Source organism: Hippocampus bargibanti, linkage group LG03, assembly GCF_051943395.1.
Source record: "Hippocampus bargibanti isolate YZ-2025 linkage group LG03, ASM5194339v1, whole genome shotgun sequence".
NCBI lineage: Eukaryota > Metazoa > Chordata > Actinopteri > Syngnathiformes > Syngnathidae > Hippocampus > Hippocampus bargibanti.
The window spans coordinates 15,019,968-15,038,906 of record NC_142736.1 but is presented as its reverse complement, the minus strand read 5'-3'; the positions used below and the strand labels follow the sequence as shown (position 1 = coordinate 15,038,906).

Below are 18,939 nucleotides of genomic sequence, written 5' to 3'. Positions count from 1 at the left end.
ACAATTCATATTAATAAACTTAAGACCCATTTTTTTTATTGGTCATGGTGCTGTCGCGTCACTTGAGATATACAAATGTTGCTGAGACTATTAATTGGCGAATCCACAAATCATATCTAAGCGTCCATGGCTGCCTCAAAAGATGTCTGGTGAATCTGAGGTAATAATAATGAAAATAATAGTTTGTAATGAAGCTTTGTGATGCAGGACAGTTCTCAAGGTGGCAAATTCAGCAATGAAAAAAGTTAAATCTCAACACATTCGAGAGATGCATGATTGGATTAATGAGGAAAACGATTGATAATTGTATTAAATGGTGAATGCATTTATAGTTGGACCGAAGATGGAGCAACAGGTTCAAAGTTCATCTCAACTCAGATTTATTAATATAGCATTTTAAAAAACACAACTGCCTACAAAGTGCTGTAATTAAAAATTATACATTTTATACAGTGGTGTAGTGGTCCCTTGAGAAGTGGGTATACTCTAAAATTTCACTAAAATTCACAGAAAAAAAGGAAGGTTTTAGAACCAGTGACATGTAAGACTACTCTATTAACCCCCAAAAAAATCTGTCATTTCTACTTGCTCACTATTATGAAATTATCATGACTTAAAGGACAACCGACGTCTCCGGACAAGTTGTGTCCATAATTTGTAAAATGGCTTGAAATGACTTCTACTGAGCGTATTTTAATAAGATTCCACAGCATATTGCTATATTTTACGTTTTAAGACTCGCGCTGAATATTCAGTCTTGTTTTTGAGTTGGTGACGAGTCCGTACGTGACGTCACAGCAGGAGCGGTCCTTCCATCACGTCAATATATTTTGCTAGACTTGTTTGGTCTGGGGACCTCGTGTTGCACCCAAAAGCCGCCAGAAGACCAGAAGAGGGCGTCCAAGCGCCATATAAGGAATTTATCAGACTGTGGAAACGAAGGTGGCCACAGGAGGTCGCCATTTTTGTGTCTCTTTTGGGTGAGAGATTTTCCCCCAATGTTGCCTCAAAATGGCACAAATAAATTATTTAATCGATTGCAAACATGGATGCTTTCCACTTCAGAACTATTCGAATCATATCCATAACTGGATGTGTAACAAGAAAGCATATTCTCCGAATCTGAAGCCATTTTTTCGATTCACAAGCAATGCAAGACGTCTTGCCGTGACGTCGCGCACTGGGGGCGGGACTTTCTGAAAATGCCCAATTCGCAGTTCAATTTTTTGCAGATTTTGGACACTTTAAGTCTTTTTTTTTGGTGTTTTGCATTTGACTAAAAATATCATACTGCATGTTTTTGGTATTTTAGATGCTATAAAACGTTTTTCTGGTGTCAGTTAAAAAAACAAAAAAGTGACGTTAGTTGTCCTTTAATTGTTTTCTCAAATTCTCCAGTTCTTCATCATTCCATGCTAAGTCTAAATCAGATTTGTGTGAACTCCAAGTTACTTTTATTTTTGTGATTTTTGACACAATGCAGCAAGCAACACATTGATGTTTTATTTGATTTTTTTATATATATTTGAATGCAGAAATATATACTTTTTTCCGGTACCAAGATTTAAATAAGAAGAGCTTCAAAAACAGCGCTGATAAACACGAGCAGCACAGTCTGTGTCGTCTTCATTACATGAAGTACACTTGCAGCTGGTGGCCACAGGATAGGTGACCCCCACTGAACAACCTCTGATGTGTTTCACTTTGTAAATCCAGTTCCCATTGCAGACGTTCTGTTCGGTCTGGCGTGTAGCAGACAAGTATACTGGAACCTGAGAACAGAACGGTATACAGTTGTTTTCCGTCATACAATACTCCCTTACTGGAAGATAATAAACGTTTGAAATTAGAATAAAGGTCAATTAAGTTAATCCTCCATCCATTTATCTTGTATTTGGCTCATCCTCCAATTCGTCCAGAATTCCTCAGCCCGGATCATCACAACAACACCCTCCTTTTCACCACATGGGCAAAAGCGAACATGCATGTTTATGGTATATGGGAATAAACCAGACTACCCCTAATACAACAACAAAACATTTCAAGCCAACACAGGGGGAATATTCCAGCTCCACCTCAGAAGGCCAGAACTCGGTTTCAAAACCACCATCCTCAGACGTGTGAGGTGGGGTATGCTAACTGCATTCTTAATTTAAAGAATGTATTGAACATCATCATTTTAAAAATGAACCTGTAATGCTGAAACTATAAGTGTCCTGAGACAATTTTCACTGTTTTGGGATTCGTTTAAACAACACAAAGCTTGTGAGACAGTGCAATACGCCTGTACTTGTACCAAAGAAGAAGTGAAACTGGTATAGTTTGGGATCAAAGTGATGTGAAAATAACAGTGTCACAAACGCATGCATGCGGAAGCAGCTTTATGCCACTTTTGACTGCGCACGTCCATGCCCACGCCAATGTTCCTCCATACCATCGGTTAAACATCCTTTTACCAGTTCCACATGTATGTAGCTCACCTCCAATGGCCTACGGCAATGTAAAAACGGTGTCCCGAAATAGAGTGGCTCACATTCAATATAGGATTAAAATCGATTGCTGAGAATTGTTGCATCCATTTAAGAAAATGCCATTCAGAGCACAAGTGCACATAATCACATTGTGCAACTTAAAATTGTAACCCTGAATGGTTGCAGTGGTTTCGCTACTTACGCACAGGCAGCAGGCTCTGGTTATGAGCGAGTAATTGAGCACTAAGCTCACACAGTAACTTCTGCTATAGAGGCCTTTGGAAGGGATCCTCCAAACCGCCAGACAGCTGTAGGAAACTGCGTGAATGTTAAAAATGATTTTAACTTCTTTTCAAGAACTGCCTGTACTTTGATGAATATTCTCTAAAAATAAGGTTTAACGGTCATTAACATTTTGAATGTTTCAGTACCTCATGGTAGCATTGTCCTGCACACAAGGTGGTGTCGACGTATTCGGTTTTGTTGCAGCTCTGCACAGGGATGGTGTAAACTTGCAGGGAGCAGCCAGAACTGCAAAGCTTACTGGCACCTGCCAGCGCCAGCACTGTTGCCATGACAACTAGCTGCATCCTTTGATGAGTGCAGCGCAGGTGTCTGCCGCAATAGTGAGCATTAAATAAAGCCAGGTCAGAAAATTTGAGTGACGGCAAAAAAATGTTGCAATCTGAAACAATTTAAAAAAAATGATCATGTGTTTTCCCTCTGGAAGTTTCAAGTAGCAAAAGTTTAATTTGCTCTAAATTTGAAATCATTTTTTTTGTATTTTAGATTAAATTATTTTAAATTTCTTACCTTAATCCCAAACATAAAATAGATCTAAGAGGATCGGCAGCATTTGTTGACTTTTCAAGCATTCTTTTGTGCTTTGATGAAAGAGGTGAAACTATGTTTTACAGTTAGCTAGTTAAATTTTAATGCACTAGATTTTTAATCCTAAAGATGCATGAAGGATTTCAAATTCATCTAGAGTTCCAAAAATGCGTAGCATTTAACACAGATGCACTACTTCATCAGGTACAGATCAGGAACACACATTTACTCGAAAAAGTCCATGCCCTGTTAAGAGACCTAATCAAATCTCTTCACGAGTTTCACATTTTGTCAAAGTCATACCTTTTTGAAGTGTCTTTTTTCGCTTCAAGCGTCCTCCAGATCTGTAAATGTCTAAAACCTCGAGGGGCTGGTGGCTCTCCCCACACTCTTAAATAAGGCTGCGCAGACAGTAAATTCTGTTAATCTCTAGATTTTTCTTTGTGGTGTTTTTCCACTTGTTTATTCCAAGCTGTGACACAGTAAATCCCCCTCTTTTCCCCTTACCAGATCAGGTAAGGCCTTCACTCCTACGTGAAACGTAGGAGGAGAGGACCGTATCTCTTGGGGGTTTGGACTAGTCACAGAAAAATAAACTGGCTTCTGTTACCACAGAAAATGGAAAATCCCAAGCGAAAATCCCAAACTCATTAATACATCATCTGTTTTCAACAAAAATAAAGCACATACCATCCCAATCCAAGTTACCAGAAGGTGTTATCTTTTATAATTAAATTGTTATCAATGTTGCTTTGCTTGCAGCATTGTGAATGAGGTTGGAAAGCACAGCTGTGTGTATATTATGAGTTAAGTAACAAGCTATTCTTCACTATGTGTCGCTTCACTACACTGAAGGTCCCCACGTGAGCAGCTTAGTTATTTTAGTATAACCACTAAAAGAAAAAAAGGGTGTTTTAGTTCAGCTGATCCTCTCTTAAAGAAAGAATATATTTTAAAATATTTTAACTGTAAAATATTTGGTTACTCGTGTTTCTTACTACCACTGGAATCACTGCAATGACAGTGTCTTTGAGTAATGTGCATAAAATGCGTATTAGGCTTACTTGGTTTAAGAAAAAAATTGTCTTTTGGTGAATTCATGAAGAGACGTAATGCTGCACCACAAACTGGTAAGTACTGTATGCAGACAGTGAAATACCGTACAGGTCATGGTGTAAGTGATGCACAATTGGGGTGAGTCTGTCTGTCCCGCCAGCCTCCAAAGACTCAATGCGTTCTGTTCAAATATCACCTAAATCACAAAGACCTTTTCGGAGTGTCACTTATGTCCTCCTCAGAACCGTTATTTTTAAAGACTCAAACAGAAGACACCGTTGCTTGAAAGCACTTCTCATCATTTTTGGTAATTGTTGTTTAAATATGTACAGACAGTTTGAGTTATGAGTATTGCGATCACAAGACAATATCTATTTAATTCAGATGCAATTTTACTTCCTTTATCTCTTTCATTCATCCATTCTTTTTTGTTTACTAATTGTGACAAGAATAATAGAACTGAAGATGGCCCACTAGTCGAGTGGTTAGCATGGTGACTTCACAGTGCAGAGGTCCTGAATTCAAATCCTGCTCCGGCCTCCCTGTGTCGAGTATGCATGTTCTCCACGGGCCCGTGTTGGTTTTCTAGGGTCCTCCAGTTGCCTCCCACATTCCAAAAACATGCATGGCAGGCTGATTGAACACTAGTCTAAATTGTCCCTCAGTGTGAGTTGTTTGTCTCTGTGTGCCCTGCGATTGGCTCGTAACCGGTCCAGGGTGTCCCCTGCCTAAAGCCCGAAGACAGCTAGGATGGGTTTCAAAACCCTCCTACCCCCATGACCCTTGTGAGGATAAACCGGAAGAAATCTGGAAGATGAATGAATATTAGTACTTTATCTATTCCAGACGGCGGGAAAAAATCATTGGCACCGCCCTACCCACTCTCGAGGACTTGCACACTGCAAGAATCCAAACTAGGGCGCGGAAAATCATACTGGACCCTCCGCACCCTGCCCACCACCTTTTCCAGCTACTTCCCTCAGGCAGGCGCTACCGATCCATGCACACCAAATCCAGCAGACATTTAAACAGCTTCTTCCCCCAAGCCATTAACTCTTTGAACAGTAGCCCAAATGGAACTGTATCGTGCCTCTTTGCAATTTTTTGATGATGATACTAGTGCAGCGTGTTCGACCAGAAACAAATTCCTTGTGTGTTCTACATACTTGGCAATAAAGATGATTCTGATTCTGATTCTGCAAACTAACACATACGGGTCTGAGTCAGCACCATGAGTTTTTTCCTGGTACTCCGTTTTCCTTCCACATTCCACAAACAGGTGTCAGGTTAATGGAGCACTCTAATTTGTGCCTGGGCGGGAAAATGAGCGCAATTTGTTCATGTTTGTGTGCCCTGCAATCAGTTGGGAACCGGTGTACCCCGCCTACCGTCCTGAAGACTGCCGAGATAGGATTCAGCACACTTGACACCCTTGTGACGATAAATGTTTGTGATGAATAATGGATGTACAGTATATCATTCTGACTGATTCTTTATGCTATGGAACAATGGAAAACTGTCACGTTGCATGGTGGTGGAGAACCCCGAAATGCAAACAGGAGGGAGGAGCAGGGTGACGTTGACAAACTGTATTCACAAAATACCGAAGAAACAAAATCCAAAATAAAGTCCTGAAAACAATATGAGTCCAAAGTACCAAACCAAAATCTGTGGCTCAATTAAAAAAATAACAGTGAAAGAAACAGCAAACATGACAGAACAAACAAAACAATGACCCGACCCTGAGTGGTCGGTTTGGAAGTCGTTTTAAAGCAATAATCATATAATGACCAATGACAAAACTTCTGACAAGGTCCAACTGATGAAAAGGAAACATTTAAACACTCATATAAATAAATAAATACACTTTTATATGTTATATTGATTTTGGGTCTGATATAATTAATATTCATTGGATGATTCCTTTGACATTACACTCTAACATAAGAATTAATGCTTGCAAAAGGTGATCGGTTTACCAGAAATCAAAATGATAGAAGACTACCGATAATATCCACAGGGAATTATTAAAGAGATGAGGTACAAAAAAGGTTCCCGTCACCCTAATTATTCAATGGTTCATAATTTGGGAGTTTTACGATCTCAATCAACCTCTTTGTTGCAATATTATACTGTATTACAACTTTAAGGCAGCGGTTTACAGGTTAGAAAAATGTGATTGAACAAAATTATGGAAATTGAGACAGATTGTTGGAGATATGATAGTCTCCCATGCCCCAAAGAGCCACAATAGGATAAGAAATATAATTCATGTCACAACTAGCAACAGTCTAATAAGAGATTCCGTATACCAACCTCCTGGATCTATCAATCTGATTTATGAACACCCATTGTTACTAAGCATTGTGTGGCCTTTTCGCACAGAAAATATGAGCCCGCAAAACAAAGGCACAGCCTCAAAATGCCGAATGTCTCGACAATTCTGAACCGTTAAAATCTAGGAAATCTTTTTTGGTGGAGATCCAATGTCAGCAGTCCCTTCTAATCGAATTTAATTATAGTCAATCCTATTTATCACAGATTTTGTGAGCAGTTGCGTCTGTTCAACTGGACCGCTCTCAAATGTCATCCGTTTTTGTGCTGTTTCACCATTCTATCACAAGCAATAGCGGTGCTATATCCCCCCCTTGTGCCAAGTTTGATGCACTATCAAAATGATGGATGGACGCATGACGTCATGTGCAGAGTAGAAAATAACTCACTTCACACATTATTCTGAGAAATCTCCATCACATCAACAAACAAAAATATCACATAGTGTGTACATCCCAGGGTGGTAAGCACGTCAACTTCACATTGCAGAGGTCCAGAATCATGAAACACTGGACATGATGTTATTCTGTCCGTTTGTGCCAATGGATGGTCGTCACATGAGATTTAGCCTTGATATTGAGAGTGGTGCGGGAGCTGTGCCTCAGAGATGAGAAGGTTGTGAATTTGGGACACATCATCAGTAGTGCTCCAAAGAATCATTGGGTGTTTCGGTCTTTCATCACTAGAAACACTCATTGATGGTGGCCAAGGACAAGTTGAGAACGCCCGCGCTTGTGTCCCATGCCCACTCAGATGTTGAGAAGCTGGTGGGGGGGGGGGGGCTTAGGTTGCTGACCTATGACCCCAACAAGGTTCCTTCCTCTTCATCCAGATCCAGTGGCTGCTTCTTTCTGCCGCTTCGGAGAGTGATCTAACTGTGTGCCGCAGAGCCTCTCCATGGATGCCCAGGTCTTTTAGCAGTTTGATGGTGGAGGAAGCCACAAACCCTCTGCATCCAACTTCAATGGGATAGGCCTTGGCTTTCCATCCTCGCTGTTGCGCATCCACTGCGAGTTCTGTGTAGCGCAGCTTCTTGCGCTCATAGGCCTCTTCAACTGAGTTTTCCCACGGGACTGTGAGTTCTGTGATGTCGACAGCCTTGAGTGAAGGGGACCAGAGCACCAAGTCTGGTCTTAGGGTGGTGGCTGCGATCTCTGCTGGGAAAACCAATTGCTGGCCAATGTCAACCCGCATCTTCCAATCCCGGGCCCTGGATAGCTGTCCAACCTCTAGTTTTGCAGGAGGATGGTTGGGCTTTTTCTCTCCTTCTCGGATAAAAGTCAATGATGCTGTCCTGAAAGTTGTGGCTCTCATGGGCAAGGAGTTGATGGTATTCCTCTTGCTCTCAAGGACAACTGACAAACTCTTCAGGACCTGGTTGTGCCTCCAGGTGTAGCGGCCTTGTGTGAGGATGGTCTTACAACCGGTCAGGATGTGTTTGAGAGTTCCTGGAGTTGGACAGAGGTCACAGGCTGGATCTTCGCCATACCATTGGTGGAGATTTTTTGGAGATGGGAGCACATCATTGATAGCTCTGATCAAGCTGATGTTGCTTGCCTCCATTTCCCAGAGATCCCTCCAGCTGAGCTTTCGCTTCTCCAGGACTTCCCACCTCATCCATTGTCCCTGCTTGGAAAGAGAGACAGCCCTCGCAGTTCTTTCAGCTTCCTCTTGACGGCGCAGCTCTTCCATCACCATTTTCCTTCTTTACGATGTTGAGGCCTTACGCCAAGATGGTTTGTTTGTAAGGCCAAAGCCCCCTCTTCCTAGCTGGGCGTGTCCCACAATGTCGCTGTGCCTTCGGGCTGCTGTGGCCTGCTGCACCACGATGGATGGCGTCCATTTCTGTCCAGTTGATGGGGGGGGGGGGGGGGGGCGGTGCAGCTTGTCTGATCTTCCGGTCTCTGGAGTCTGTAAGGGTCATCTGAAGTCTCACTTTAGAGCACTTGTACTCTTCGGTGAGGCTTGTGATTGGAAGCTCGAGGACTCGTTTGCCATAGAGGCTGATGTTGGACAGACAGCGTGGAACACCAAGCCATCTTTTCACATATCTAGTGATGGCTCACTCCATCTTCTCCACCGTTGAGAGTGGGACCTCATAGACTGTGAGTGGCCACATTACCCGAGTGAGAAGTCCAAACTGCAGACACCAGAGCTTGAGCTTCCCTGGCAGTGGAGTCTTGATGTTTTCCAGACTTTTGCTGATGTCCTGCTTTAGTTGCTGCACTTGATCTTTGTCTCTTAGGCTTGCATTGTACCACCTGCCCAGGCTTTTGACCGGTTCCTCAGAGACCGTTGGTATTGGGTCATCACCAATGCAGAACTTCACATCTTTTAGCTCTCACTTGACTATTGAAATGCTGCGTGACTTGTTCGGCAGGGTTCAATACATGTGTGGAATTTGCATGTTCGCCCATGTTTGCATAAGTTTCATCCCACATTCCAAAAACATGCATGGCAGCCTGTTTGAGTACCAGTTCTCCACCAGGTCCCCTTTAATATATCTGATACAACGAAAATACCATGATTGTAGTTGAAAGAGGGTGCGTAGGGGACCAAATTCTCTCTTTTAGGAAGACTTCTACTTGATGTTCCTCCTGAAAATGGCTCTTTTGAGAATGGTGGAATTTCCTGGTGACTGTGAGCTCAGCATTGACAAGCAGTTCTTGTTCAAATTTGTTTTTCACTTAGATTAGTTGTACATTTGAGAGGGAATAGGCATTGTGGGCAGCATGCTGATTTAGGAGCACAGTGCTGAATGAACCTGCAGATTATGTGTCCAATCAAATTGGGCCTATAAGTGAAATAATCGAAGAAATGGATTGTTACAGTGCGTTTTAGTAAACATTTGTGTGCACATGTCTGTTTAGTGAGTTGTTGATTATTTGATGATAACTTGATTTTGTATCTCAATGCCTTAGATGAGGAGTTCTCTACTCTGTCTGATTTCAAATTTGTCTGCCCGGAGACAGCTGGGCCCTGGCCCTCGGTGACATAGGCATTTTTTCTTCTTGGGTGGTTAGGGCAAAACCTGCTACAAGCAATTTCGAATGTGTGTAGCATTTTGCACGCATTAATGCACATGATGGATGGATGGGTGGATGGATGTGTCATGATCTGGTTGCCGACCAACGGGTGGCGCTATCAGCCCCGCCTGCACCTGCACAGGTGCTGGTCATCCCGATCAGTGGCGGACTGCCACGTTCGGATTGGCAACTAACGGGTAGCGCTGTCAGCCCTGCCTGCTGCCTCGCAGGTGCTGGTGATTCCTAATCAGTGACACTCACAAGGACTTCCGGCACGACCATTCGCTGTCGGGTCATTGTTGTATGCTTTGTATGCAATTGTAGGCATTGTATGCTGTGCATGTGTTTGTTTAATCTTGGCAGACTTTTGCTCTTGGTCTTTATTTGATACTTTGTATTTTTTCTGTTTGAATGACTTTGATGTTTTAGATTTTGTTCCTGTTGACTTTATTTTAATACAATTTCTCAAACACAATCTCCTGCTCCCTCCTGCCTGGTTTTTGGGATTCATATCTGCCATCACCACCCTGCACACCGTGACAGGATGGATGGATGGACGGATGGATGGATGGATGGATGGATGGATCGATGGATGGATCGATAGATATATGGATGGATGGGTAAATAAAAGGATGGATGGGTGGATAGATGGATAGATAAATGGATGGATGGATGGATAACTGGATGGGTAGATAGATGGATAGATACATGGATGGATGGTTAAATGAATGAATGGATGGATGGATGGATGGATGGATGGATGGATGGATGGATGGATGGATGGATGGATGGATGGATGGATGGATGGACGGGTGGATGGCTGGACGAGAAATTGAGTGCTCAGTTGTACAATTGCTGTACATACACACTAGGGATTAAATGTCACAGGCCGACCTGAAGATCGTCCTCCTCCCTGCCACTTTTCTCCATCCCCGATGAAGTGGTGTACACGTCTAATTGATGGTTTTGGCTCGGGAGCACAGAGGGTGTTCATAATGTGAAACTGTAGCATGGTGGCAGTGAGCAAGTGCGTCCACTGGGGGACGCTTGCACACTGCAATAAGAGCGCCTCTATCTCACACTGAGAGGCTCCACTCCAGACACACACGCGCACACGCACACGCACTCAGTTTCGCGCGCACATCAGAGGGATACGGGAGGATAGGTAAGGCTCCAGCTGCAGACAGACAGATGTATGATGCTCCCAAATGCGCCATGCATGGAACGTTTGCATTCACTGGGGTGAAGGTAAACTTTTGCCCACCCTCGCCTGCAATCGCCTCAGCGGTGCGTGGCTGTTATCGATGTCATCTCGCCGCTCACACACGTTTTTAAAACCTGTATCACCGCCTGCATTGGGGAGGGCTGGCGGTGATGCAGCCGATACAGTGGGCTGAAGTCGCAACAGATCCTGTTGAATTGAGACGTCGACACGCAGCCAAAAAGTGTCCTTCTCGTAGTGCGTCAGAGATCGCGTGGATGTGGGGAATCAAGTGGTCGCTGCTTGGCTTCGACGTGGCATAAGTCGACCATTTTTCATCTAAAACTGACAGGGAGATTTGGAAGTACGGCTTCACTTATAATACAGCAGCCGACGCCCGCCGGCTGATCCGTCTGGGAGGTTTTTGGTCCATTTTAACATGTAAGTACATGCTACGAGCTACAAATAAGTAGCAAGGGGGAAACAGCGCGCAGCATTGATTTATGAATATATTCGCCCCATAATAATAATAATAATAACAATACAACAAATGAAGTTGCAATTTATGCATAGAGCGGACTGAACCGTTTAACTAACGATTCCATTTGTGTTATTTTCTTGCAACTGCAGACAACATCAGAGGATGTAAGTCACCAGAACCATAATATAACAGCAAGGATCCTATTTTTTATGTCTCTCGTAAAATGGCAACCGGCTGTCATCAAGCCAAGCAGGGTCGAAAGACGCATGTGGTGGAATTAACCACCTGATGGCGACCACCAAAGATATTGCGTGTGACTCACGATGTTGACCACATCAAGGCATGTGTGTGCGTTACAGGCCGGGCCCCCCACGGCCTTCACAGTTGCTGGGAAAATTATGCCATAAAATACTAGGGGGGCCTGTGTCAAAAGATTAGGAGTTTTTACGCAGTATGGATCTAACTGAGGGGACTTTTTCGATCCGAGTCTGAGCTGCAACTTTTTTTCTATCCGCCGGGCTCCTTCCAGTATTTTTTTACGCTCAAGGAGGGAATCTTCGAAGTTAAAATGGAGTTTGCAATGGTGGGTGCGGACAGCCACCTGCCGTACGAATATGCCCAAGCCCGCGCCCGTGAGCGGGAGCGAGAAAGGGAGCGCCAGGCGGCCCAGACCAGAGCCGCTGCAGCGGCTGAGAGCGGATCCGCAGCGGATGGGGGAGGCGTCTGCTCTGGGGGGTCCAGCTCTTCATCTACCACCACCACCACAATCAGCTCCGCTTCCTCGGGCGCGCATCTCCTTAACAACCGCCAGCATCCGTCTCGCGGCGCCTCCACCAGCGCCAACATCAACAGCGGCGGTACCGCCTCGCGCCCCTCCTCCTCCTCCTCCTCCTCCTCCTCCTCCTCCTCCTCCTCCTCCTCCTCCTCCTCCTCCTCCTCCTCCACCTCCTTCTCGTCTTCTCGGGATCCCGAGAAGCAGAGACTCCTCAGAGAGCGCAAAAAGCAACGCGGTATCGGGCGGTGGCGACGCAGCCGGACCACTCTCGGCGGGGATTTGCGCCACTCCGAACTGGCGCTGCTCGGCTCCGAGGAAGACATCATGATCGAAGAGGAAGAGGGCGCCGAGGAAGAGGAGGAGGACGATCGTGCAGAGGAGGAGCGCGGACTCAAGAGGTCCAATTTTCTGTGCAACATGGATGATGATGATGACGACGATGACGACGAAACCGTTTCCATCACTGACAGGCGTCCTCAATCCGGATACGCGAATGTTTACAACGAATTGGGCTGCTGCGAGAGAGTTGTCATCAACGTGTCGGGCCTCAAGTTTGAAACTCAGCTCAAAACTCTCACCCAGTTCCCCGAAACTCTCCTGGGAGACCCCGACAAGCGCATCCGGTACTTTGACCCTCTGAGGAACGAATATTTTTTCGATCGGAACCGGCCGAGTTTTGACGCTATTCTGTATTATTACCAGTCTGGAGGACGCTTGAAAAGACCCGCCAACGTCCCGTTTGACATCTTCTCCGAGGAGGTCAAGTTTTATGAACTCGGAGAGGAGGCGATCCTCAAGTTTCGAGAAGATGAAGGTTTTGTCAAGGAAGAGGAGAAGCCTCTCCCCGAGGACGAGTTCAAACGCCAAATTTGGTTGCTGTTCGAATATCCGGAAAGTTCCAGTCCGGCCAGGGGCATCGCGGTGGTGTCCGTACTGGTTATTGTCATCTCGATCGTCATTTTCTGTCTGGAGACGCTGCCAGAGTTCAGAGATGACAAAGAGTACTTGCAGGCCAGGCACAATTCGACGCGGGCGGACAACGGATTTACCCCCTTCAACGACCCATTTTTCATCGTGGAGACGGTGTGCATTATTTGGTTCTCCTTTGAGATTATAGTCCGTTTCTTTGCTAGTCCCAGCAAAACGGCATTCTTTAAAAACATCATGAACACAATTGACATTGTTTCCATTTTGCCTTATTTCATAACCTTGGGCACTGACCTGGCGCAGCACCAAGGCAACGGGCAACAGGCGATGAGCTTCGCCATCCTAAGAATAATCCGCCTCGTCAGGGTCTTCCGCATCTTCAAACTGTCCAGACACTCCAAGGGGCTCCAGATCCTTGGCCACACTCTGCGCGCCAGCATGAGGGAGCTGGCCCTGCTCATTTTCTTTCTGGTCATCGGCGTCATCCTTTTCTCCAGCGCAGTTTACTTCGCCGAGGCGGACGAGCCCACTTCGCAGTTCACCAGCATCCCGGACGCCTTCTGGTGGGCTGTGGTGACAATGACCACAGTGGGCTACGGGGACATGAAGCCCATCACCGTAGGTGGGAAGATCGTAGGATCCCTGTGCGCAATTGCGGGCGTGTTAACCATCGCGCTTCCGGTACCGGTCATCGTGTCGAACTTCAACTACTTTTACCACCGAGAGACCGACAACAACGAGGAGCAGGCACACACGGTGGTCGAGAGCATGCCGCCGGGGTGCCCCTACTTTCCGGATTTTTTACGCAAATTTAAAGGCTCGCCGTCCGGCTCCTCGCTGGGGGACAAAGCGGAGTATATGGAAATGGAAGAAGGGGTGACGGAGTCTTTGTGCGGCTTGGACAAAAGCCCCAGTAAGGGCAACGGCACAGACATAAGCAGAAAGAATAGCACAAACTCAAAATCCATTCAGACTGACGTGTGATTACAAATATTTTTTTTATTTTAAGTTTATTTTCCTGTTCCCGGAAAATAGTACAAATACACCCGAAATACATATTGTGAGCCACCCAACCCAGTTTTACGCAGGTGGGATGAAGCGCCCTCAACCCTCCGCCCTCTTCCTCTACTCTCCAGAAATGAGAGGTCGCCATATTTACCAGGTGACGCGATAGTTATATCTTCCGAGTAACATTTGGACCAATTTATGCCAAATTCCTTTTTCGAACTTCCAAGTTTGAGATGTAATTACTATACAGAAGAAAAGAAACTCTGCACTCGCACTTTATGCGTTTCATCTGTCAATAGCAGGAAAAGTATTGATCGTCAATTTCCTCTTATGCAGTAAAGGCGTCTTTTGTTTTGCACTCAAGAGTTGGTGCTGGATTGTCATATTTTTAGGGACACAAGGTGTAGGCTGGCAGGCATAGTTCTATCATTTAGGAACACTATTATATAGGCTGCTTAAAATAAAGTGACAATATTCTTAATCCACATCAATAAAAATGACCACCTACCCAAATCGAAATATCGTAAACATTCTGTGAAAAACTTGATGAACTCTCTTCAAGCTCCAATACTGGTATGACGTGTAGCTTATTGAAATGGCAGTGCATTTAGCAATCTTCACATAAACCAGGGCTAGAAATCATGTTGTGCAGTGTACTCGAGCTGAGCACAGGAATCACCACATTTAAACACAGCAGGAAGAAGGACTCGTCCCTCCATGTTTTTTAATCAACAAGCCTCAGCACATGACATCAGTCTCCCCATATACATTTACTGTAAGTCACCTCCAGATGATAATATCCCTTTACGCGGACACAAATGGAACATTGAAGCAGAAAAAAACACTAACTCGAGGAAACTCCTTGTGAGGGAGTTGTGAGCAACTTCCCCACGTTACCTGGACTTGGTGCAGTTTTTTTTCCTCAAGAGGACTATTGCTGTCTCATCTGGATGTGGATGTCTTCCAAGGTATGTAGCCTGATGTTTCCCCTTGATCACTACATTAATGATGATGATGATGATGATGATGGTGATGCACATCCAAATATTTACAGTTATAAGCGGAGCGATTGAAGTTTTTCATCAAATGAAATGAATGCTTATTCATGATTGTCTTCTCTGGTTTTTAGACCTAGAATGATCTAAAAGTATTCCAAACAAATGTCATTCTTAAAAAAATGAAACAAAAGTTTAGATCTCAAATAACTGTCATATCACCTCATAAGTTTCATCATTTTTTTTTAAATTGAGTTGAAGCAGCCACATCTTTTTTCTGTTGTCTGACCGCCAGAAAAAAAAAATCCTAAAATCACTTTGACCAGTGGCTGATTTTTCATATCAGATGCAGTAGAAATATGTTAACCTTGAACATAAAATGTAATAAGCAAACAAATATGCTATGCATTTTTTAACACAAATGAAAAATTGCTCTCTGAATACTGTTGCCATATTCATGACATATTTTTTTTACATCAAAATGGATGAACTTGAGTGTAGCACACACTGTAACTTCCATTGCTCAAAATAGTAGCATTCAATACAAAAGTAAACAGCCTTTTGGTCGTGCTCATATTTATTTTTATTGAATAATGCAACAATATTGACAAAATCTGATTTTGTTTCTCATAATTGTTGAGCAAAATATAATACCTACAATACATATTGATTTATATAGCGCGTTAACTAGTAATCAATCCAATTGCCGTTTTTTTTTCTGTTAAGATCCTAGTCAAGAGCAGGATAATTGGATTGACCACAATACATGATTATAAAAAAGAGGAAAAAAAAAAGTCAAAGTCAGCTTTATTGTCAAATATGCTAATATGCATGACATACATATGTGGAACTGTTGCGGCTTGGAATTGAAGCAGATTTATGTGGAACAGGAGATGTGAGACAATCTCTTTTCGTCAATGGATGCTACAGCTGCTTGTTTGCTTTCAACATTTAGCTTGTAGTTGACATGCACATTCCACCATGATGTCTCTGATCCACACATCTAGAACTGTTTCATGTCATCACAAAGAGGGTACAGCAAGTCCTTAAGAATGAATGTCTCTCTGTGTCTTTGTTTTGTCATATTGTCTCTATGCTGTCATATTATTTGTTATTTAGTTGTTTTTTTTTGTTCTTTTGACTTCAAGACGGCGCCGCGAGAGTGGCTGCCTTTCCAGCAGCTCATGTATTTCGTTTTTCTACTTTCATTCCTTTCATCACTTTGCTGCTGTGAAATGTAAATGTCTCCACTGTGAGACTAATAAAGGCATATCCAATCCAATCCAATCCAAATACAGCACAGATGAAATTACTGTCCTCTCGAACCCAGCATGCAAGGTACTTATAATTACTTAACAAACATAAACATGAAAGCGCCAATTTGCCGGGAGAGGGGAGCCGCTGCGTGTTCACGCGCCGCAATCTTGGGGAAAAAAAAATATGAAAAAATAACAAATATGACAACACAAAGACACAGAGTCATTCATTCTTCAGGACTTGCTGTACCCTCTTTGCGATGACATGAAGCAGTTCTAGTTGAAAGAGGAGAGGATCAAAGCATCCATTTCAGCAGTGGATCAGGGACGTCATGGTGGAATTTGTACGTCTACTACAAGCTAAAAGTTGAAAGCAAACACGAAGCTGTAGCATCCATTGACAAAAAGACATTGTCTCACATCTCCTGTCCCACATAAATCCGCTTCAATTCCAAGCCGCGACAGTTCCACATACGCATCGGCGCTCTGCGCTGACGCTGCTTTCTTCTTATCGCGGGCTCCTCAAGCCATGCATCCATCCAACCGCAGACTGTCCAACAGCACTGACCTTTCCACTGAACAAAGCGGGGCTGTGAAGATGCTGCCCATTACAGGCGCAAAAAAGAACAATGGCCCCAGAGCTGTCCAGCGATGGTAGTCAAATGGCTCCGACATTCCTCCCATTCAAAAGCAGTACTGATTGTTCCATCAATGAAAGTGAATTTGCAATCGTGCCGGCACACAAGCCATGTTTTCATCCAGTCAAGCAAGGAAGAAAGATGATGATGAATTAGAAAAAGAAAAAAATGCAAGAATGTTATATCACCAGAAATATAGAAGATAATTTTTATGAGAGGTCATGAAAAATCGGTTAGCGCGGTAAACTGAGCAATGAACTGCAAATATGAGCACTGTAAAGTTATAGTAGGCAAGGGAAGGTGCTGTCATGATCTGGTTGGCGACCAACGGGGGGCGCTGTCGGCCCCTCCTGCACCTGCACAGGTGCTGGTCATCCCGGTCAGATTGGCGACCAGCGGGTAGCGACGTCAGCCCTGCCGGCAGCCTCGCAGGTGCTGGTCGTTATAATCAATGACACTTAAAAGGACACCTGGCACGATCATCCGGTGCCGATTCATTGTTTGTTTGCTGCTTGGTTGCAGCATGCATCGTGTACGTGTTTGTTTAACCTTGGCGGGCTTTTACTTTTGGTCTTCTTTTGCTACTTTGTATTTTTTCCATTCAGATCATTTTGATGTTTTACATTTTGTTCCTGCTGACTTTATTTTAATGCAATTTGTCAAACAACCTCCTGCTCCCTCCTGCCTGCTTTTTGGGATCCGAACCCCCCTTCACCACCTCGCAAACCCAGATAGAATGAATCGGCCAACCATCGGATCCCGCAGGTACATCGGACCCGTCTCATTTCCACCCTGTGCCTGGCAATGCTACGTCCACGTTAGCGCGAGACTCGTCGAGTTTGAATTGCGTCACTCGACGAGCCGCAACGTCCACGTAAACGTCCGGCCGAGACCTCCTTCCAGGTGGCCGTCCAGGGTGACACTGGGTGACTGGCATTGCACGCCCACGTCGAGCCACGCTGTCGTCGTGCATGACGAATGGAGTCTCATCCACGACGAGCCGTGCAACGTCCGCGTCAACGTCAGTCCGAGACCCCACTCACCGCTGGATCCCGGAGCGGCTCTGGACTGGTCTCGTTCCCCCGGAGCCGGGCAGTTCACGCCCACGTCGGCGTCCGGCCGAGACCTGGTCCCATACGGCCGTACGGGGTGCCATTCTGCGCCTGGCAGTTCGACGTCCACGCAGAGCCATGCGCCGTCGCGTGAACGTGCGAGAGGGATCGCACTCACGCCCACGACGATCCGTGCCGCGTCTTCGTCCACCCCAGGCCGAGTCCCGTTCCCATCAGGCCGCCGCCCGTCGTGTGCTGGAGAGGCAGCAGTTGCCCTCTCCACCGACCGTTCCCTGGCGAGTGGACCTTTTGGGAGACTGTTGGGACTTCTGGAAGCAGCCCCTTGAAGGGGGGGTACTGTCATGATCTGGTTGGCGACCAACGGGGGGCGCTGTCGGCCCCTCCTGCACCTGCACAGGTGCTGGTCATCCCGGTCAGATTGGCGACCAGCGGGTAGCGACGTCAGCCCTGCCGGCAGCCTCGCAGGTGCTGGTCGTTATAATCAATGACACTTAAAAGGACACCTGGCACGATCATCCGGTGCCGATTCATTGTTTGTTTGCTGCTTGGTTGCAGCATGCATCGTGTACGTGTTTGTTTAACCTTGGCGGGCTTTTACTTTTGGTCTTCTTTTGCTACTTTGTATTTTTTCCATTCAGATCATTTTGATGTTTTACATTTTGTTCCTGCTGACTTTATTTTAATGCAATTTGTCAAACAACCTCCTGCTCCCTCCTGCCTGCTTTTTGGGATCCGAACCCCCCTTCACCACCTCGCAAACCGTGATAGGTGCTGAGAGCTCATTAAAAATGTGAAGCTTTGGTTGACTGTGTCACGAGGTGTTTCTTAAACTGCACGTTTGAGTAACCTCTCACTGTGACTGGCACA

The 18,939-nt window shown here is 44.9% G+C and overlaps 2 protein-coding genes across 2 annotated transcripts in view; one reads left to right on the top strand and one right to left on the bottom strand.

The window, feature by feature from the left end:
* Positions 1-162: 162 nt before the first annotated feature.
* fshb (follicle stimulating hormone subunit beta) lies at positions 163-3,699 on the bottom strand. The gene is made up of 3 exons (XM_088992209.1): positions 3,606-3,699; positions 2,903-3,086; positions 163-1,772 (listed from the first exon to the last, which is right to left on the bottom strand). The coding sequence occupies exons 2-3, from the start codon at positions 3,059-3,061 to the stop codon at positions 1,581-1,583; spliced, it is 351 nt and encodes a 116-aa protein (XP_088848335.1). The 5' UTR covers positions 3,062-3,086; positions 3,606-3,699; the 3' UTR covers positions 163-1,580.
* A 7,857-nt stretch (positions 3,700-11,556) lies between these two features.
* The window catches only part of kcna4 (potassium voltage-gated channel, shaker-related subfamily, member 4), a 66,055-nt gene continuing 58,672 nt past the window's right edge, over positions 11,557-18,939 (top strand). The window contains exon 1 of the mRNA XM_088992189.1: positions 11,557-15,078. Coding sequence (XP_088848315.1) covers positions 11,969-14,086 — 2,118 coding nt within the window. The 5' untranslated portion in view covers positions 11,557-11,968 and the 3' untranslated portion in view covers positions 14,087-15,078. The remainder of the gene's footprint in view (positions 15,079-18,939) is intronic.